The 23,149-nt window shown below is 39.1% G+C and overlaps 1 protein-coding gene across 1 annotated transcript; it reads left to right on the forward strand.

Annotated features, from left to right (window-relative positions):
* The first annotated feature begins 1,872 nt into the window (after window positions 1-1,872).
* Window positions 1,873-2,187, forward strand: LOC145121681 (putative mitochondrial protein AtMg00820). The gene has a single exon (XM_079057393.1). The coding sequence runs from the start codon at window positions 1,873-1,875 to the stop codon at window positions 2,185-2,187; it is 315 nt and encodes a 104-aa protein (XP_078913519.1).
* Window positions 2,188-23,149: the final 20,962 nt, after the last annotated feature.

A 23,149-nucleotide genomic window follows, 5' to 3' on the forward strand; every position in this document is an offset into this window, starting at 1 on the left:
AACATCAAGAAATATGGGAATAATCAAGTGCTGATGATTCGCGAGGGTCAGATCTCCAAGAAGAAAACTGGTAAGGGAAAGACAAAGCTGTCAAGAAAGGCAAGGGAAAAGGAAAAGGGCCAAGGGAAGCCTCCTGCTACCAACCCAACTCCTAAGCTCAAACTTGTTGCTGACTCTGATTGCTTTCACTGCAATGAAAGGGGACATTGGAAACACAACTGTCCCAAGTACCTAGAGGAAGTTAAGAAAAACAAGGCCAACCAGGTTGGCACCTAAGGTATATATGTGATTGAATTATATGAATTATGTACTAATTCTTGGTTATTCGATACTGGAAGTGGTACTAACGTCTGTAATGATTTGCAGGGACTAAAGAATGTTAGAGAACTTAGAGATGGCGATTTGGAACTCCATGTGGGAAATGGCACTTGAGTAGCTGTCAAAGTCATATGACAATATCATATTTTGCTTCCAAATGGTATTAAACTTATTTTGAACTATTGTTATGTACCTAGTTTAATTAGGAATATTATCACTACTTCTCATTTGTATGAACAAGGTTTTCGTTATAAGTTTGACTTTGATTCTGAAAACATCATTGTGTTTAAAGATAATGTGTTTTATTTTTAGACTAGTCCCAATAATGGAATATATGAAATCGATTTAAATGGTTCATACCAAAAGGACAATTCAATGACAACTTAACAAATAAGAAAACAAAGTTAGACTCAAGTAAAACTTATTTATGGCATTGTTGACTTAGGCAATAAACAAAACTCACATGGCTAAGCCTCAAAAGGATGGCATCTTAGAATCAACAGGCTCAGAGTCTTTTGATGTATGTGAATTATGTCTATGTGGCAAGATAACTAAAGCTACTTTTACCGGTGTTGGTTAAAGAGCTTCAGATCTATTAGGACTCATACATACTGATGTATGTGGACCTTTTAGGACGATAACAAGAAGCAGTGAAAGATACTTCATTACATTTAATGATGACTTCAGTAGATTTGGATATGTATATCTCATGAAACACGAACATGAAGCATTCGATATCTTCAAGGTATTCCAAAATTAAGTACAAAACCAACTTGGTAAAAGATTAAAACCATACGATCAGATCGTAGTGGTGAATATCTAAGCTATGAGTTTGATGAACATCTTAATAATTGTGGCATAGTGTCATAACTCACTCCACCAGGAACACCACAACATAATGGTGTTTTGGAAAAGAGAAACCATACTCTACCTGATATGGTACGATCAATGATGAGTCATACTACCCTTCCTCATTCTTTTTGGGGTTATACCCTCAAGACCACAGTTCGAATTGTAAACATGGTCCCTACTAAAAAGTTTAGTAAGACTCTCTTCGAGTTATGGCATGGAAAATTTCCATCAATGTCTTACTTAAAGATATGGGGTTGTGAAGCATATGTTAAAAGATAGACTTCTAACAAGCTTGACCCCAGATCTCAAAAGTGTATCTTTGTGGGATACCCAAAAGAAACCATGGGTTATTACTTCTTCTAGAAAGAAGAGAACCGAGTGTTCATAGCTAGGAAAGCAGTGTTTCTTGAAAGTAACTTTATATTGCATAAAGAAAGTGGGAGCCCCATTGATATCTAACAAATTCAAGAGACACAACCTTTAGTTGAGAATGATAATCAACAAAGCATTGTTGAACCTGAAACTTTCGTTCAGATGTCGAAAATCACACCAACTGTACGACGCTCCAGTAGACCTCGTCAAGAACCTCATAGATTTGGATTTTTTGTTCCTAAAGAGGAAGTCTTCTTGATGCATCGATGTGAGCCCATCAATTACAAGGTAGCTACTACATACCCAAATTCTGATAAATAGCTTGAAGCCATGAGAGCTGAAATTCAGTCCATGAATGACAATCAAGTACGGGAATTGGTTGACTTTCTGCCTAACAACAAGTCTGTTGGAAGCAAGTGGATATTCAAGAAGAAGATTGACATGGATGGAAATGTACAAACTTTCAAAGCACGAATTGTTGCGAAAGGGTATACTCAAATTCAAGGCGTTGACTATGAAGATACCTTCTCTCCAGTTTCTAAGATCAAATCTTTTAGGATTATCATGGCCATAGCTGTATATTACGACTATGAGATATGGAAAATGAATGTCAAAACCTCTTTCATTAATGGATATCTTGAGTAAGATGTCTATATGGAATAGCCTGAAGTTTTTTTCAAACTAGATAACCTAAAGAAGGTCTGTAAACTGAAGAAGTCCATTTATGGATTTAAACAAGCATCTAGGGCCTGGTATCTTCGTTTTGATGAAAACATCAAAAATTTTGGATTATCACAAACCCCGATAAACCATGTGTATACATCAAAGCAAGTGGGAGCCAAATTGTTTTTCCAATTCTATATGTTGATGGCATATTACTGATCGGGAAAGATATCCCAACATTGAAAGAGACTAAGGCTTACCTTACTAAGTCCTTTCAAATGAAAGATCTAGGGAATGATGCATACATCCTCAGTATCAGGATATATAAAGATAGATCCCAAAGATTCATTGGTTTGAGTCAGAGCACATACAGTGACAAAGTATTAAAATGATTTTCAACAGATAACTCAAAATAAGGAATTGTACCAATACTGTGCGACACTATTCTGTCTAAGGCTGACATCCCTAGTACTAGAGATGAGATCAAAAGAATGAGTAGCATACCATATGCTTCAGCAGTAGGTTCAATTATGTATGCTATGACATATACAAGGTCGGATGTAGCTTATGATATTTACATCTTGATTTCCAGGTATTCCTTTTATACCCTTGTTTTGAGAAATGTTGGAAAAATGTGTCCCTTGTAGTGTTTGGAGGAAATGTATGTTTAGAGGGACACTATGCGTCCGGCTCTGAATGTATGGTGTTGAGAACGCTATAAGTCCCTCTCGAATGCTTAGCATTTTTGGCTGGAATCAAAACCCTAATCTTTAGGGTTTGGACTGTATTTAAGCATCATTCCTTAACTTCAGTCTCCCTCTCTATTTTGAAATCCTAAAGTGTGTGAGTGTGTTTTGAAGCTTGGAGTGTCATTTTGGTGTCATCTTGGTGTTCTTGGTGGTGAAGAAAGAATATTGAAGTTGTGGTGTTTCACTCAAGGCCTTGGATCCAACATCTACACTCCCTTGTGCATCTTTTGAAGGTATAAAGCTCCAACCTTGATGAGTTTTCCCTTTAGATCTTTCTCTAGCTTAAAAGTTACATCTTTTGTCCCGAATCTTGATCCTTGTGAGTATGGAATGCTCCTGGACCTTTGAGTTGTCCTTTTAGATGTTTTAGGGTGTGATAAGTCATAAAAATATAGTCTTGGTCGTTAGTTCCCTTCGATGCATGAGCTAAGATGTCTTATTGGGTTAAGAAGTTAGTGTTTTTTATATTAAGCACTTAATAACCATGCTAGACCATAAAGTTGGAAACTTTATGGTTAAGGACATCATTTGGGGTCTAGATCTGGAATTCGGATGAAAGAGCTTAAAGACTAAGCTCTTAATAGAAGAAATAAGTAGCAGCTGAAGAACGCCACACGTTCCCCATGGGATGCTATGCGTCCGTGATCTGTTTCGCGTTCTGGCTAAAGGGGTGAGAATTCTATGCGTTCATTCTGGATGCTATGCGTTCTCAACTGAGTTGACTTAGTTGACTTTTTGACTTTTTGACCTTTTGGATTGGACTATATTTTGACCAAGTTTGACCTAAGGGTATTTTGGGTATTTTAAGCTGCACTATGAGTTTTGGTCATTGTTATTTGTAAAGGTGACTGATAGAGTTGGTTTTCAGAGCATCATGTTGTTTTAGATTTTTCGTCTATCTATGAGGTGAGTCTCCTCGCTATATCCATGGGTCGAAGGCACCAATGCCGACCCATTATTTGATTATATATATATATATATATATATATATATATATCTGGTTGTTATGTGATATATGTGTTTTGTAATCGGCTTTAAATGCACCCCAGGACGGGGCCCACTATGGTATGTCGGGTTGAAATACACCCCAGGGCAGAGCCCACTATGAGATGTTTGGGTTGAAACATACCCCAGGGCGGGTCCCAGTTGTATGTTTGGTATGTGGTACTTTGGAGGAACTCACTAAGCCTTTTTGCTTACAGTTGTGTTTATGGTTTCAAGTACTGCCAGTATTAAAGGGAAGGACCCGGCGTGATGGTACAACATTCTCCGCTCATGTTTTCCGCACATTTTGGATATTATTTTTCTGATGATTTTGTTATTGTGTATTGTGGGTGTTTTGGAACAACTTGATTTATGAAACTATTGGCTTTTAAAATGAAAAAATTTACTTCTGTTTTGGGTTGTTACAAGTTGGTATCTAAGCCTTGGTTTGAGGGATTTGGACACACTTTAGGGTGTGTTAGAACTCAAACTGAGGAAATGACAATCTTTTCAAAAGAAAAAGAAATCAGATTTCTGAAAAGATTTTTATTAAGTACAAGGGGGAGGGGTACGATGTGTGCAATCAACCGATCTCAAGTAAGTGGTTCTCAAATTACCCACACCTATGTATTGTGATTAGTATGCTTGATTTGTGAACTGCATGCTAGAATATTGCTAAGGATACCTTCAGGAACCATATGATAGAATTACCTGATTTGTACGATGCCTGTTAGCCTAGGAGGATTGGGTATTATGTCTTACTTGAAATTGATATTGGCTTAGTTTATTGCTAAGTGTATACTTTCAAAGTGGTATACAATTAGGATTATATAGCCCTAGAATGATCTATTTAGCCTTATTTCCTGTTCATTGTTTGGTTGTGGACTTATGGTGGAATCATTATTTGACAGCCTATGTGATACTATTGTGTATAACTTGCATGCATAAGGAAAACAACGGTGTTGATTGAGGTTCTCGGTATAGTGAGCAGTGGGAGTTGAGGATTCCTAGGAAAGCATATGATATGTACGTTGTTTTTCATAAGATTGGTATTTGGTTCTAGTATGGTGACTTTGAGGAATCAGGACAGGTCTTTAGGAATGTACATATAGGTATGAAAGGTAGTATTGGGCATGTACTAATGGAAGCACAAGATCTGTACTTGAGACAAGAACATACCTGAGATTTCTAAGGTTACCTGTATGTTGTGAGTTCCCTTGGGTTTATGCTGATTATTTATACGTTTGTATTTCAGCTTAAGTATGGTGATGAATCGAGGAGGAGGTTCTGGCTCATGCTCAGAACCAGTCGATGAGAGGCAGCGCGATTTCATTACAGTTGAGGTTACTCGCGGTATCTTGGATGCTAACCCTGTGATGTTTGGTACCATCAACGAGGGGATTATGGAGCACATGGATGAGCAGATCAGGTCCTTTCGAGCCAATATTATTGTAGGTCATATTGGAGCGTGAAATCCCCTATTTCGGGAGTTTAAGGCGTGTGGAGCTCCATAGATATTTGGGGCTAAGGACCCCATCGCTAGCCGATGTTGTCTCGCTGACATGGAGAATGCTGATCGGAAAAGTTTTTTTACTGAGAGGGCAAATATGGGATTTCTATCATGCCTACTAAGGGACCGACCTCAAGACTGGTGGGATGAGGTTGGCTGAGCTATAGCGTCTATGGGTGTGGCAGCCATGACTTGGGAAGATTTTGTTTCGAGGTTTCAGAAGGAGTTTGCACTAGCTATCGAGGTGCAACAGCTGGCGAGGGAGTTCTAGGATCTTCGTCAGACTACTGAGACTGTGGCGGAGATCACCGCTAAATTTCGTGAGAGGGCTATGTTGGTTCCGCAGTACGTTGTGGATGAAGATATGAAGAAGACGAGATACCACGAAATGTTAAGGGATGACATCAGGGAGTTTGTGAGCTTTCCGGGGTGCAAGACTCTGAATGATATGATTGAGAGGGCCCATGAACGGGAGATTGAGCTGGAGCTTCAGACGAAGTGCAATCCGGAGCAGGCGCAGGCAGCGGTGGGCCAGGGGCCAGCAGGGCCGAGGCCGTTGTGGTAAGTGTGGCAAGCCGCACAGTGGGTTCATTATGTTTTAGTTGTGGTAAACCGGGTCATATGAGTAGGGACTGCCCCTAGGGTGCTCTAATTTGCTTTCATTGCAATCAGACCAGCCATAAAATGGACGATTGTTCGAGATTAGCATGTGGGGAAGTGGTGGCGCCTGCACCAACCACCTTGAGGATTACTAATGGCCGCCAGGGCGAGGCGAAGGCACCTGTGGTGAAGAGCAGGTATTTTCAGCTGACCACCGATGAGGCCCGTGCAGCACCAGATGTGGTTACTGGTATGTGATTTATTTATATCTTTTATTGCTTTCCTTACTTATGCTCATGTTATATCTGATCTTATATATGGATCTTTTTGGTCAACGATATGACTACTCATGTTCTTTTTGATTCGGGTGCTACCCGATCCTTTGTATCACTTTCACTTAGAAAGAAGTTCAATGATGCTCCCGGGATTCTGGATTACCCATTGGAGGTCGAGATCGTTCTATGAGTGCTTCAAGGGTACATCGTGGGTGTGTCCTAAACCTGTTCAGTGAGAGGTACTTTATTGATTTGGTGTCGATTCCTCTGCGCGGATCGAAGGTTATCATCGGGATGGGCTGGTTGGGCCCCAATGGGGCCATGATCGACTGTGAGTGCCTGTTAGTGATAGTGCAAACCCCAAGTTGGGAAGAAATGGTTATTCCTGGCGAGAGAGCTTCGTGTGGTCCGACTCTCTGTTCAGCTGCGAGGTCCAGGAGATATCTTCAGCATGGTTGTTCTGGCTTCCTGGATTATGTGGCAGACACTCGAGTTGAGGGCACGACGTCGTGGAGTGAGGTGCCCATTGCTCGGGATTTCCCCAATGTGTTTCTATAGGAGTTAACAGGAGTGACTCCTGCGAGGCAAGTCGATTTTTGGATTGATCTGGTTCCTGGAGCTACTCCAATAGCCAAGGCACCATACCGCTTGGCAAAACTAGAGATGCAGGAGTTGTCTACACAGCTTCAGGAGCTGCTAGACAAGGGATTTATTCAGTTGAGTAGCTCACCTTAGGGAGCATCGATCCTGTTTGTGAATCAGAAAGACGGTTCACACATGATGTTCATTAACTACCGGGAGTTGAATAAGCTACCGGTGAAGAACCGTTACCCACTCCTGAGGTTCGATGACTTATTTGACTAGCTTCAGGGTGCATCTTGGTTTTCCAAGATTGATTTGTGATCATGGTACCATCAGATGAGGATCAGGGATGATGATGTGTAGAAGACGGCTTTCAGGAATCGTTATGGTCATTATGAGTTCGTGGTGATGCCATTCGGGCTCACCAACGCACCGACAACGTTTATGGATCTCATGAATCGGGTTTTCAGGCTCATGATAGATTGGTCAGTGATAGTATTCATAGATGATATTATAGAATACTCCAATACCAAGGAGTAGCAATGAGGAGCACTTGCGAGAGGTGTTGGAGATTCTAAAGAGGGAGAGGTTGTATGCAAAATTCTCCAAACGTGATTTCTGGTTGCGTGATGTGCAGTTCTTGGGGCACATCGTCAACGAGAAGGGTATATTGGTTAACCTGGCCAAGATCGAGGCCGTAAGGCGATGGGAGGTCCCGAGGACCCCATCTAACATTCAGAGCTTCTTGGGTCTCGCGGGGTATTATCGGAGATTGATCTGGGATTTCTCCAAGATTGTAGTGCCTTTGAACCGTTTGACAAAGAAGAATGTCAACTTTCAATGGGGCCCCGATTAACATTTGTCTTTTGAGACTCTGAGGCAGAGATTATGTGAGGCCTTGATTCTCACGCTTCCCAAGGGTATGGATGATTTTGTGTTTTATTATGAAGACTCTATTTCGTTATTGGGAGTTGTCCTTATGTAGAGGGGTCATGTGATTGCTTACGCTTCAAGGCAGCTGAAGCCTCATGAAGCGAATTATCTTACACATGATTTTGAGTTGGGGGATGTGGTTTTTGCCCTCAAGATTTAGAGGCATTATTTATATGGCGTTAGGTGTACTATCTACACTAACCACAAGAGGTTGAGGTACTTGATGGACAAGTCAAATTTAAATATGTGGAAGCGGAGATGGTTGGATGTGGTAAAGGATTATGATTGTGAGATCTTGTACCACCCTGGGAATGCCAATATGGTGGCTGATGTTTTGAGCCGTAAGGCAGTGATTACTCCTATCGTGGATATTTGCTTGATGATGGTTATTACTTCGCCCTTATTGGATATGATCAAGAAGGTTTGGGTAAATGGATTGAAAAAGGAGAATTGGAAGGCAGGCAAACCAGGGGGAAAATTCCTTTATTTTTCAGAGACAGTCAGGGGTTTTTGACTCAATGTGGTAGACTTTGGGTTCCGACTATCAGTGGGGTGAGACAAACAGTTCTAGAAGAGGCTCATAAGTCAAAGTTTTTGATTCATCCAGTAGACACGAAGATGTATCGGGATCTAAAACTGAGTTATTGGTGGACCTGTATGAAGAGGGAAATAACATGGTTTGTTGAGCGGTGCTTGAATTACAGGAAATTCAAGGCCGAACATCAGAGACCCCACGAAAAGATGCAACCATTACCCATTACCATGTGGAAATGGGAAGAGATTACCATGGATTTCATCACAAAGCTGCCAAGGACGGCACGTGGAGTTGATTCTATTTGGTTCATTGTTGATAGATTGACCAAGAGTGCACATTTCATAACGATTGTCGAGAGTATATCTACTAAGAAGTTAGATAACATCTACATTCAAGAGGTGGTGGTTTAGCATGAGGTGCCAATTTTAATGGTTTTAGACTGGGATGTTCGTTTTACCTCTAGGTTTTGGAGGAAGTTTCATGAGGAGTTGGGTACTCTGTTGAATTTTAGTACAACATACTATCCCCATACCGATGGTCAGAGAGAGCGGATAATTCAGACGCTCGAAGATATGCTCTGGGCGTATGTATTAGATTGGGCGTGTGCATTAGATTTTGGAGGGAGTTGGGATACTTACCTTCCGCTGGTCGAGTTCTCCTACAATAACAGTTATCATGCCAACATTGACTGACCACCATTCAAGATGTTGTATGGAAGGAGGTGTAGGACCCCAGTTTGATGGGGAAAGGTCGAGCATCGGGTCATGGGAAGTAATGAAGTGGTACTCAAGACCACTGAGTTGATTCAGCAGGTGTGCGACAGGTTGCTAGTCGCGCAAAGCCGGAAGAATAGTTATGCAGATCGGCGACGTTCGGACCTCGAGTTTCCTATGGGGGACTTGGTGCTTGTAAAGGTGTCACCTTGGAAAGGTGTCATCCGATTTCGGAAGCGGGGCAAGTTGGGCCCCAGATTTATCAGCCCCTTCAGGATTACTGCTCAGGTGGACAGGATTGCATACGAGTTGGATTTGCCGTATGATCTCAGTCAAATCCACAACACTTTCCATGCTTCTCAGCTTCGGAAGTGTGTGGCCGATGAGTCCGCAGTTATCCCTTTGGACGATATTCAGGTTGATGATCGCCTGAATTATGTCGAGAGACCAGTGGCGATCTTGGATAGGAATATGAAGACCTTACATAATAAGGTAGTATCTTTGGTCAAGATCCAGTGGCAGCATTGGAAGTGTTCCGAATAGACTTAGGAGCCTTACTTGATTTGGATGTCAAATAAGAATGATTACGTTCTATGGCTCATATCCAACATGATGTCTGAAACAAAGACAATATTGATACAATTACCTTATACTTCAATTGTATCTTATGAGTGCCTGGAATTGGATGTTGATTTATTGCACCCCTTCGTGTGTTGTAGGGGCAATAGCCCGTTGCTAGACGTCAACTACTATCTATGTCACTCTTTAGTGAATCTTGTGCAAGTGGAATATTGTTGGATCAATATGGCCAAGAATCATTATTGAGTGATATTGCTAATTACATATGATCCTTTAGGGTCATACCTTAATCAAGGGTGTACTTATTAAATATTTATTAATTATTTGATTATTAATAAATTAATTCAACTCTTGTATTTAATTAGAGAATAATTATTGTTTTATGAAAATAATAATAAAAGAAGCAAAAAAAAAACTAGCCATCATGTGGTATGGTATTATATAATAAGTCATGTACAAAGTTTTGGACACTTTGGTTAACCATGATTAAATTAGTGAGTTACTTTACCATGGTTAAATAAGTTAGGAGACAATTTTTGTCTCATTCTCTCCCCATGGTCGTAGGTAGTAAAGAGTATTGGAGGTTGCTTGCCAACCTCCCTTCTCTTGTCTGCCCATGCATTATGCGTTTAGAATAATTTATCGTATTTTATGGGTTTGACCTTACCTAACATGGAATACATAAGAGAGTGTCTTGCATGTGTTTGAGCTAGTTTTTTCCACTCGTATTCTCTCCAAAATAGAAGCCAAAACCATAGCTTCTTCTACTATTCTTCCTCTCATCTTTTGAAGTTGGTTTGTGAAGTTTTTGGTTCTTACTTTGTGTCTTCCTTTAGTGATTATTTGTTAAGCACTTAAAGGCTTAAAGAATAAAGAAATAGAAGAAGATGTCACACCCCCAAACCAAGGATGGCGGAAAAGTCCGGGGGTGGAGGACTTCATGTATAGTATCACAACAACGAGTATAATAGTGCTCAAAGTAAATACAACCATCATAAATATAATTGAAACATTTACACCAATGTATGAGTTTACATGTTTCAAAAATCAATTATACTATGATGAAAAAATGAAATGTTTGACGATTTAACGTCCCATCCTCAAAAGCTGTTGATTTTCTGTTTCACTGATTTCCTAAGAATACAAGTAGTTTTGAAAAGTGTCAACAATTAAGTTGGTGAGTTCATAAGAGTTTTATTTGAGAAAGAAGCCGTTTTCCTTGTAAAAGCGATAGAGTATGATTCCAGAAAATTCAATATTTTCTTTATTAAGTGTGAAATGAAAGATCCTATGTTATGCAATAATGTACCCTAGAAAGACCCGTAGATTCCTTCTATAATCACCCAGTGTATATAAGTTATATAAAATTTAAGTTAAATAAGCCGTCGAAATAATGGGTTTGCCCTAGGTCCACAAACAAACAAGGAATAGGAAGTAAGGCGGGCCCACCAATTCTAAGTCGATTGCGACTAAATTCATATATAACTCTAATATGTACACTTAGCAATTATAGCTGAAGTCTAACAATTCTAGATGAAACTTAGTTTTAATAGAATAAAAGTCATTTTGTGTAAACCTGGTACTTTGTAATGTATACTTCAAGAAAAATCCCTTATTTTCCTTATAAAAAGTTATGTAGCCTTAAATCCCAAGGCCGAGAGTATGTGCGTATTTTGTACTTATAAATTGTTTATAATGGTAATGTGTTTCCAAGAAAATCCAATATTTTCCTTATAAAAGTCATGTAGTCTTAAATCCCAAGACCGAGAATATGTGTGTGTTTTGTACCTATAATGTGTTTGTAGTTTTAAATAGATAAAACCCATTTTTAAAGTAGAATTTTCCCGTAAACTTGAAAGATTGTTAACTCCCTATGTGAGTCGTTATAACCATACTATGACAGAGATGCCTGTTGCGACGTTCTTCAGACGTCGGAATCGAAATGACATTTGTCACCCCCGATCGGCCGATCGGACTGTCTTAGCAGCATGGGTGTGAGTTGTCAACCCCAATATAGATCTATACACAATTATCACGCTCTCCCTACAAGAGACTCTGGTTATAACTAATTCAGGAATTTTTAACCAATACTCAATGAGTACAATGAAGACGTGTCTCACAATTTACGTTAACTAGTTTACATATAGTTTGAATATAAAACATCTTTCGTGGTGGAAGTGAAATCACCTTTTATGTAATAAATTCATGATATTCAATCCATAAACTATTACTATTATAGTTTATCATGTAGTATATGAAAACCCGTTTGATTTGAGAGTAAAACCTTTTTCATGTAGTATGATTTTATTGAAAAATCCATAAACTATACTTATTATAGTTTATTATATGTGTTCGAAATGTATGAAAAACATTATAATGAATGCCTAATTTCTTTTTATGATGATAAACTAATAAGAAATACATTCAACATTTAGAAACTTATTGTTATGCACTTTGCTCAACATACTACAAAGTGTTGTTAATATTGTAAGCTATGTAACTAGTTCTTAACCTTTCTACACTGTTTTAAAAACATCATAGCAAAATCATACGAAGTCGAAAACTGAATCCGTAAACACTGAGAGTTTAGAAAATGTGTCTAGTTTATTCATAATTTTTATTATGATTTTTAGAAGTCTCTAACTTGTGTGAAAATGTTAATAATCACAGACTGGTCCGAATTCGTTTCTGAAATGATAGGCAGTTTTGTAAAAGTCACCATAATTGGTAGAAAAATCATATGGAGATGTGAAAGTAGTCATTTTAAAGGTATGAACCTAAACTATTTGAATATTAAACGGTTTTGAAAGATATTAAGCTTAAGATGGTCAAAACAGTCCGTGAATGGAACTAAACTTTCCTGTTGAAAGCTGATGTTTGAGATTAGTTAAGTTTTTGGTATTTTAACTTGTATTCCCCCCCCCCCCCCCAAAAAAAATTGAAGAAAACATGAAAATGTGGGGGTATGAACTCACCTTGAGTGATCTCTTAGAATGGATGATGAAGAGAAGAAGTTTCCAAGTCAAGAACACTTGGGAGTTGCTTGAAGATTCGAAGATTCTATGAACAAATATGACGATATTTGTGTGAGAAATCCATGACTTGAGTGAAGAAGTATGGGATAATAAGGTGAATGATGAAATTTACTTACCAAAAGAGGGTGAAAGGCTCAAAACTCCTGGAGAATCTCGAAATCTTGGAGAGAGGTGGAGAGAGAAAAGTGTTTAGCTTAATGTGTAAGTGAAAGAGAGTTAGGAGATGTGAAATGCATTGAATCATTGAGTGGTTGAGAGTGAAGGTAGCTTATTGAAAAAGAATAAGGGTACAATGAGTAGATAAGGCTGATGTGAATAGTGACATAAGGATGTCATGGAGTGGGTATGGGAGGTAGCTTGTGTCTTTGCTTTATGGAAAAGTCAACACTCCACCTCAATATCTTACCCAATAGATTTTATTCTTGGACAAGGATTTCTCCCAAAATATGATTAATTTATGAATATTTAGGGTCTTATATGCCAAAATATGAGTTTGGGTGAAAATCCCACGTTAAAATTATGAAAAACAGGCTTAAAACGCGAAAAGGATTGAAAACTGGGAAAAGAAGCGAACTTGCGAAGTTCCGGGGGTCAGAACCGAAGGTTCGGTCCAAGAAGGGTTGAGAACCGAAAGAGTGTTTGGTTGCGAGGCTAGGGACCGAAGGTGGTAGAACCGAAACGAGATGAACCGAGAAGCTGGAAACCGAGAGCAACCTGGACCAAAAGTGGTTCTTCGGACCGAAGGTAAACTGGACCGAAGGGGGGTTTCGGTCTTAACTAGGGGTTCGGTTGTAAGGGAGGTTCGGCTCTAAGAGGGTTCGGTCCTATAAGAGGGTTCGGTCCTATAAGAGGGTTCGACCCTATAAGGCTGTTTTTCAAATAATCTTCCTGTTTCAAATGGTTTTTGACTAAGTTAAGTGTCGGGATGCCCCGAGTGATTATAAAAGTTTTGAGAGAGATTTGGGAGAGATTTGAGATAGAGAGAGATAGAGCAAGAGAGATTTAGAGAGACTTTATTTGTGACTTTTGTGAGTGTTTAGCCTTGAAATGCAAGGTTCGCAAGACCCGGTAATCCTTGTTATGAGTGTTATACGCCCTCAAGGGGTACAGAAAAATGTTTTACCGAGCAGTTTCACCACTTACCCTGATTAGGGTTTAGATTTTCTGAACACAGGAAGACTTAAAGTGATACTTGCATTACGATGGCGTGTTGTACAATAGTAAACACGATGTAAACCCTAATATACAAGGGTTAATTGAGTTGACCAGTTTGACTTGTTGACTTTATTTGACTTTGACTTGACCGGAAATTAACGGTTGTCACATCATCCCCCCGTTAGAAGGAATTTCGTCCCGAAATTAGCACTTTGACCGGGACTTCGAGAGTTGGGGAAAGACGCGGGTATTTTTGTTTCATCTGGGCTTCGCATTCCCAGGTGAATTCGGGTCCTCGATTTACGATCCAACGGACCTTCACAACAGGGATGCGACTTTGATTTCATTCTTTTGATCTTTCGATCCATGGTTTCTATCGGTTTTTCCACGAAGTGGAGACTCTCGTTGGTTTTGATTTCGTCGGGAGGTATCACAAGAGTCTCATCAGACATACATTTCTTTAAATTTGACGCGTGGATGGTTGGATGTACATTATTAGGTTCTTGTGGTAGTCGAAGTTTGTATGCCACTAGGCCAATCCTGGCAAGGATTTCGAATGGCCAGCTGTACCTTGGATTTAGTTTCCGATGTTTACCAAAACATATCATTCTTTTCAACGGTGAGGCCTTTAGCAGAACTCGGTCACTAACCCGCAACTTCGAGGGTTTGCGTCGCTTATCTGAGTAGCTCTTTTGTCGGTTTTGAGGTGCTTTCAGCCTTTCTCGAATTTGTACTAAGTCATAAGTGATAACTTCTCCTCGGAGCGCTGCAAAGGGCCTTCTTTAGTGTTTCTCGTTTGATTAGAGCGATAGGGAGCATATGGGTTCGGTTTACACGACTAGACTTATTCGGATGGAAGAACGTTCACTCGCACTCCTGGGTAGCCTTGTTCCGAAGTTCATGGTAGGACTCGTACCTGGTCCATCTATCATTAACTTGCGCATATAGGTCGTATGTAATTAAGGTTGGTAAGACAGATGGATGGGTGACTCTGCCCCAAGTCCACAACCAGACAAGGAATAGGAAATAGGGCGGAAACACACATCCAATGTCCATAGAATCTTAATTATATATTGTTCTCGCATATACACTTAGTAGTGATAGACTAACCGTATTTGTCCCAAGCTTTTGTGCTTGAACCTTATCTGCTGCATGCGTGACATTCCCGAAGGGTCTTCTGGAAATACTTGTGGAAAGGTTTCGGAAGGTATAATACTCCTCTGGTGAGTGTTTTGGGGTTTCGCAGCGAGAGATGACCCGGAGGTCCATGTCGGAATTGTGTTTATGAGAGACGATGGTGTCGATATTCAGTGGGTTAGGTGAAGGGTCTTTTCGTAGCCGTTTAATCGGGAAGGTGAGGATTATACCAATCGAAATCGAATGACGACAACAGATCTTTTTAGTAATACATGTGTTAAGTTGTATTCGTAAGAGATATTTGTTAGAGTGATAGTGCATCCTGTGTTTCTTTTTCAGTGTGTTTCGTTTTGATCGATGTTATTGTTACTGCAAATGATTCATACCACATTAGCTAGTACTGGTAGTAAGTGTGTTCTGATAGCTAGTAATGATACTTTATATCATGATCCCCGACAGATCACTCTATGAGCGGTATATGCAAGTCGTATGTAATTTGATATTGATGAAACCGTCGAGTGAGTGGCTCTACCCTAACCCCACTACTAGACATGGAACAGGAGTCAGGACAGAATTATTCGCTTTAAATCTGTAGTATTTTAATTATAATTAACCCTGATGTATACACCAAGTCATCACAGCTCACCGGTAATGATCCTAAGGTCATATATAAGTGTCTTTGATTTCATTGAACGAGAGAGTATTTTAACTACTTTTTGAAATACGGTAATTTTAGCAAACATACCAAATTCATTACAAACATATGGTACTTCAACGTTTTTGACGTTGGAAACATTACAAAAGTCCTAATAAGGTTCCTTGTTGCTCCTGCTGGTTTGTTAGTCACGCTCCTCCTGATCCTCCGTCATTCATCTCAGTTGGACAACCCCTCTTGTAGTGTCCCGTTTCACCGCATAGGTAGCATACAGGACTTACACTGGTATTGGTGATTGAAGCGATGTGCTGGGTCTGGGTCCTGCAGAAGCGGGCAGTATGTCCATTCTTGTTGCAGTTTTTACAGTGCAACACCCGACAAACCCCATTGTGATGGTAGCTACACTTGTTACACTTTGGAAGTGTTCCCATATATTGTCCGACCGGTGCTTGAATGACAGACGTTGTGGCTAATGTCGAGGCATGCGTCGTGACTGCTGTTGTAATCGCAGGGGCAGCCACAAATTGTTGTCTTTTAGCGCGTTTTTGAGATAGGTTGCGCTTCATTTTGACCCAAAACTTTCGTTTCTTGCTCTTGGGTTTGTGGTCTGAGGCGTCTTCGTTGGCAGACACCCGTTGGTGTTCTTGATTGTTACTGCGGTTAGAATTGCCAACACCGCCTTCACCTCTGCTGGCGTTGTTAGCATTGAGTTGCGCCATGACGACTGTCACGGCTGCCGTGACCGCAGCTTGAAAAGTAGCAGAGTCTATCTGCAGGATTTGTGTGTTGCTTATTGGCTGGTTACCTTCTTGTGAAGACATAACCCTGTTGCATGGGGAGAAACGATGTCGTGAGTGGGGATGATTATCTCTAGTTATATCCTTACCATTTATATACACATATATAAATTTTGCACTTTACTGAACTATTCTCGATGTTTCTGCTAACGTTCCTGAGACGGAGTTATGGTAGTGGGTAGGACTAGGTTTTGTACGGGCGTTAAGTTTTTACCCATCCTAGGATTATGTTTGCACCAAACACACTTAGCTGAGGTGTTCTGATGGGATCCGGTGCATTAGTGCTGGTATGATAGCACCCTATAGGCCTACGAAAAAGTCACCTTTCAACTATGATGTTTAGAAAGGTGAGATGATAATGAGTCTTGAATAAGGATTTATACGTCGTGAGTTATCTCAATAATTTTATCTTAGTTCTGAGTGTATCGTGTTCCAATTTTTATGGTGTTCTGAAAACAATTCATAATGAGAGTCCATATGTAATAAACTTATGAATTTTTGGTAGTATTGCTCCCAATGAAATAATACGCATGCCCATTTCATTTGTATGATTCTAGTATATATAGTTTTAGAGAAAATTTTGTTGTGCCCGATGCAGGTCTACACCACATCATTGCTAGGAAAAGTTTGAACCAAAAATACATCCCTCGACTAGTGTAATCACTAAATCGCGGGGTCGAGCTTACACATGGAGGAGAGTAGCACCAACGCATACTCATAGACCTAGTCTAGAAGATCTTGTGAGTAAAATGAACTCTACTCACAACAATACGTCCCCGATGGTGCTTGAAACGAAGTCGATGCATCCTGTAGTTCTACCAACCTACGCTCGGCTGCGACCACTCTCTCTCCGTGTGTCGAGTGTCTATCCTGATACTCCTTTGCCTTCGCCTGAGCAGCGATAAGGTCCTTAATGAGTTGGTCTCTGAAATAGCAGTCTCTTTCTAAGTCTCGAGTTTGTGAGATGGTAGCGTCTATAGCAGCGCGCAGTTCCCTAACTCTATGTTCGTGATCTGCTGGGTCATCACCGGGAGGGCTCTGTCAACCGGTCCCCCATGGTTGAGGTCATTGCAACCTCGTTGGTCTCCAAATAGCGATTGTTGTTGCTGATGGCGACTCCACCCCTCGATCAATGCTGCCCAACGGGCTACAGGTTCGATGTAGTCGAAACGGTTCGCGAGAGTCCTGGCTATGTAAGGAGAGTTGTTGACCTCTGGCTCCACTTCCGACTCTTTTCCTAATCACCCACTAACTCTCCGGGTTCGGAAAGTAGGGGTCTCCTGGTAAGTAAAATCTTGCCATGATGTCCGTGCGAGAATAGGGGTAAGGTAAGAGGCATATAATAATCATATTCCTAGAAATACTTATAGGGGTTTGATCCTCCTTAGTTACTTCTATAATGACATGGTATATACCAGTTAAATATAACAAAAGATATGATAGACCTTCGAAGTCTATGATATCTAAGGAACATGAAGTAAAGGAATGATCACAGATTCTAAGTCTATGATATGTAAGTTATATATAACTTTAGCGTATCCACTTAGTGATTATAGATCTACTAGCAAGAATCTGTTTAGTTTTCACATAAGTTATAGTACCACAAAATACTCCTATAGTATTTTAAGTGTTATGTTTGGTTCTTAACGATTTTTTTTGTATGGGAGTTTTTAGGCTTGTTGCTCACTATGATTATTCCCCGGCATACATTTGTCACACCTCAGATCAATATAGTTGATCAGGCTATATTCATCCCAAGTTTGATTACATATCCTAGGGTCTACTCGTAGTGTCCAACTCCTCATTTTACATTTGTATTGTCCTAGATATGATACTATACTAGTATGTATGCATGTACTCATACTTTTAACAAGAACTATTTATTTCTAAAAGTATAGTTATTTGAAAATGTTTAATCAGAGACTTTAGTACCAATGCATTTATAGTTTGTATATATGTTATGTGGTTCGATATACTTAGTTCACTATAAACCATGCTCTGATACCAATCTGTCACACCCCCAAATCAAGGATGACGGAAACATCCAGGGGTGGAGGACTTCATGTATAGTATCACAACAACGAGTATAATAGTGCTCAAAGTAAATACAACCATCATAAATATAATTGAAACAGTTACACCAATGTATGAGTTTACATGCTTCAAAAATCAATTATACTATGATGAAAAAATGAAATGTTTGACGATTTAACGTCCCATCCTCAAAAGCTATTGATTTCCTGTTTCACTGATTTCCTGAGAATACAAGTAGTTTTGAAAAGTGTCAACAATTAAGTTGGTGAGTTCATAAGAGTTTTATTTGAGAAAGAAGTCGTTTTCCTTGTAAAAGCGATAGAGTATGATTCCAGAAAATTCAATATTTTCTTTATTAAGTGTTAAATGAAAGCTTCTATGTTATGCAATAATGTACCCTAGAAAGACCCGTAGATTCCTTCTATAATCACCCAGTGTATATAAGTTATATAAATTTAAGTTAAATAAACCGTCGAATATAATGGGTCTGCCCTAGGTCCACAACCAAACAAGAAATAGGAAGTAAGGCGGGCCCACCAATTCTAAGTCGATTGCGTCTAAATTCATATATAACTCTAACATGTACACTTAGCAATTATAGGTGAAGTCTAACAACTTTAGATGAAACGTAGTTTTAATAGAATAAAAGTCATTTTGTGTAAACCTGGTACTTTGTAATGTATACTTCAAGAAAAATCCCTTATTTTCCTTATAAAAAGTTATGTAGCCTTAAATCCCAAGGCCGAGAGTATCTGCGTATTTTGTACTTATATTTTGTTTATAATGGTAATGTGTTTCCAAGAAAATCCAATATTTTCCTTATAAAAGTCATGTAGTCTTAAATCCCAAGACCGAGAATATTTGTGTGTTTTGTACCTATAACGTGTTTGTAGTTTTAAATAGATAAAACCCCTTTTTAAAGTAGAATTTTCCCGTAAACTTGAAAGATTGTTAACTCCCTATGTGAGTCGTTATAACCATACTATGACAGAGATGTCTGCTGTGATGTTCTTCAGACGTTGGAATCGAAATGACATTTGTCACCCCCAATCGGCCGATCGGACTGTCTTAGCAACATGGGTGTGGGTTGTCAACCCCAATATAGATCTATACATAATTATCACGCTCTCCCTACAAGAGACTCTGGTTATCACTAATTCAAGAATTTTTAACCAGTACTCAATGAGTACAATGAAGACGTGTCTCACAATTTATGTTAACTAGTTTACATATAGTTTGAATATAAAACCTCTTCCATGGTGGAAGTGAAATCACCTTTTATGTAATAAATTCGTGATATCAAATCCATAGACTATTACTATTATAGTTTATCATGTAGTATATGAAAAACCCGTTTGATTTGAGAGTAAAACCTTTTTCATGTAGTATGATTTTATTGTAAAATCCATAAACTATACTTATTGTAGTTTATTATATGTGTTCGAAATGAATGAAAACCTTATCATGAATGCCTAATTTCTGTTTATGATGATAAACTAATAAGAAATACATTCAACATTTAGAAACTTATTGTTATGCACTTTGCTCAACATACTACAAAATGTTGTTAATATTGTAAGCTATGTAACTAGTACTTAACCTTTCTACACTGTTTTAAAAACATCATAGAAAAATCATACGAAGTCAAAAACTGGATACGTAAACTCTGAGAGTTTAGAAAATGTGTCTAGTTTATTCATAATTTTTATGATGATTTTTAGAAGTGTCTAACTTGTGTGAAAATGTTCATAATCACAGACTGGTCCGAATTCGTTTCTGAAATGATAGGCAGTTTTGTAAAAATAACCATAATTTGTAAAAAAATCGTATGGAGATGTGCAAGTAGTCATTTTAAAGGTATGAACCTGAACTATTTGCATATTAAACAGTTTTGAAAGATATTAAGCTTAAGATGGTCAAAACAGTCCGTGAATGGAACTAAACTTTCCTGTTGAAAGCTGATGTTTGAGATTAGTTAAGTTTTTGGTATTTTAACTTGTATTCCCCCCCCCCCCCCCAAAAAAAAAATTGAAGAAAACATGAAAATGTGGGGGTATGAACTCACCTTGAGTGATCACTTAGAATGGATGATGAAGAGAAGAAGTTTCCAAGTCAAGAACACTTGGGAGTTGCTTGAAGATTCGAAGATTCTATGAACAAATATGACGATATTTGTGTGAGAAATCCATGACTTGAGTGAAGAAGTATGGGATAATAAGGTGAAGGATGAAATTTACTTACCAAAAGAGGGTGAAAGGCTCAAAACTCCTGGAGAATCTCGAAATCTTGGAGAGAGGTGGAGAGAGAAAAGTGTTTAGCTTAATGTGTAAGTGAAAGAGAGTTAGGAGATGTGAAATGCATTGAATCATTGAGTGGTTGAGAGTGAAGGTAGCTTATTGAAAAAGAATAAGGGTACAATGAGTAGATAAGGCAGATGTGAATAGTGACATAAGGATGTCATGGAGTGGGTATGGGAGGTAGCTTGTGTCTTTGCTTTATGGAAAAGTCAACACCCCACCTCAATATCTTACCCAATAGATTTTATTCTTTGACAAGGATTTCCCCCAAAATATGATTAATTTATGAATATTTAGGGTCTAATATATGCCAAAATATGAGTTTGGGTGAAAATACCACGTTAAAATCATGAAAAACGGGCTTAAAACGCGAAAAGGATCGAAAACCAGGAAAAGAAGCGAACTTGCGAAGTTCTGGGGGTCAGAACCGAAGGTTCGGTCCAAGAAGGGTTGAGAACCGAAAGTAGGCTGATCCGAGCCGAAGGAGTGTTCGATTGCGAGGGTAGGGACCGAAGGTGGTAGAACCGAAACAAGATGAACCGAGAAGCTGGAAACCGAGAGCAACCTGGACCGAAAGTGGTTCTTCGGACCGAAGGTAAACTGGACCGAAGGGGGGTTTCGTTCTTAAACAGGGGTTTGGTTGTAAGTGAGGTTCGGCTCTAAGAGGGTTCGGTCCTATAAGAGGGTTCGGTCCTATAAGAGGGTTCGGCCCTATAAGGCTGTTTTTCAAATAATCTTCCCGTTTCAAGTGGTTTTTGACTAAGTTAAGGGTCGGGATGCCCCGAGTGATTATAAAAGTTTTGAGAGAGATTTGGGAGAAATTTGGGAGAGATTTGAGATAGAGAGAGATAGAGCGAGAGAGATTTAGAGAGACTTTATTTGTGACTTTTGTGAGTGTTTAGCCTTGAAATGCAAGGCTCGCAAGACCCAGTAATCCTTGTTATGAGTGTTATACGCCCTCGAGGGGTACGGAAAAATGTTTTACCGAGCAGTTTCACCACTTACCCTGATTAGGGTTTAGATTTTCTGAACACAGGAAGACTTAAAGAGAAGGTCAAGCTTCTTGTTCTTAACATCTACTTCAACACCCCAAATCCAAGAGGGTCCAATGGTTTCAAAGGTTTTATTATAAAACTCCCTATGGTTGTTTTTAATATCATTCTAACCTCTATAGAGGGATCCTTGATGGTTTGGTTTTTTTATATACTTGAAATTTGTTCGAAATTTTAAAGCTTTCATTGCCGGTTTTTGTGAAAAAGACTCTATTTTATGTATCAAAACCCATCATATAAAACATTGGTATTACCTATACAAATATGGAGACAAACATGTTTACCAACTTGAAATGCATGAAAAATAGAGATAGTTTTTTTATTACAAGTGATAAAATAGCTAGAAACTACAGAGTAAAAAATGTGATCATCGGGGGTGATCAAGATTTTAGTGCTAAATAGAAGGATTGGATGTCATGAGAGCTTGAATTAACGAGAAAGTGTATGGTTAGATATCCTTGGGAACTTCAGAGTAGAAGTTGTTGTGTTTGATAATCCTTCACAGAAAATCCAAATTCATAAAAAGATATAGATACTTTTTAGAACAAGTAAATTAACAGACACATATAAGGTTTTTGATATTGTTAGATGTAATAAGGACATTGTGAAAATGCATGGGACGATATGGGTTAGGTATGTGAGTATGTCGAGTCTGTGTAATAGGAATTAAGGACCTGTATATTGGGATCAAAATGAAGATGAGAGGTTGCCATGGGTCTATATACGACTTGTTTTTTTCTTTGCTCTTGTAGAGTCATGGTGTTAAAATGATTTCGAAAGAAGTGTGGCTAGATCAGATTGACCATTGGCCCACTTATGGTCCCAATTCTGATGGGTGGCAACATAGGTGTCAGGATCTAGGCATGGCCTAAAGTGGTTGTTCATTGGACATGTATTACTATTTGAAAACCCATTGTGGTTGTTTGGCGGTCTGTCCATATGTGAGATGTTGAGCTTATGTAAATGAGGTTTGGAACGAGGACTAAAAAGCCCATTTTTCTATTGGAAGAAGCCCACTACGGTTGAAGTGGTTGACGTGAAGGAAATTTGGAGGCCCACGATTGCCCGCGAGATAGATATTGAGAGTGGTCACCACTATGAACACCTTCCCAGCCTTAACAGTTATTTCCATAGTGGTTTCTTCAGGTGTAAGATTCTATCGCAAGAACAATATGATAAGAGGAGGGTTCATTTACTAGTTTAGGAGAAGCATGGATCATGCTTCAAGAAAGGTTAGGAGGTCCAATGACAGTGAGGCTCGTAATGTACTTGTATAGGATTCATGATTTACTTGTATGGTTATATAGTATCATATATTAGGT

This window comes from Lactuca virosa, chromosome 6 (genome assembly GCF_052849685.1).
Source record: "Lactuca virosa cultivar CGN04683 chromosome 6, Lactuca_virosa_CGN04683_v6, whole genome shotgun sequence".
NCBI lineage: Eukaryota > Viridiplantae > Streptophyta > Magnoliopsida > Asterales > Asteraceae > Lactuca > Lactuca virosa.

What these genes read in the sequence shown, in the direction of transcription:
- LOC145121681 (XM_079057393.1), top strand. Translation starts at nt 1,873, where the DNA reads ATGAGAGCTGAAATTCAGTCCATGAATGACAATCAAGTACGGGAATTG.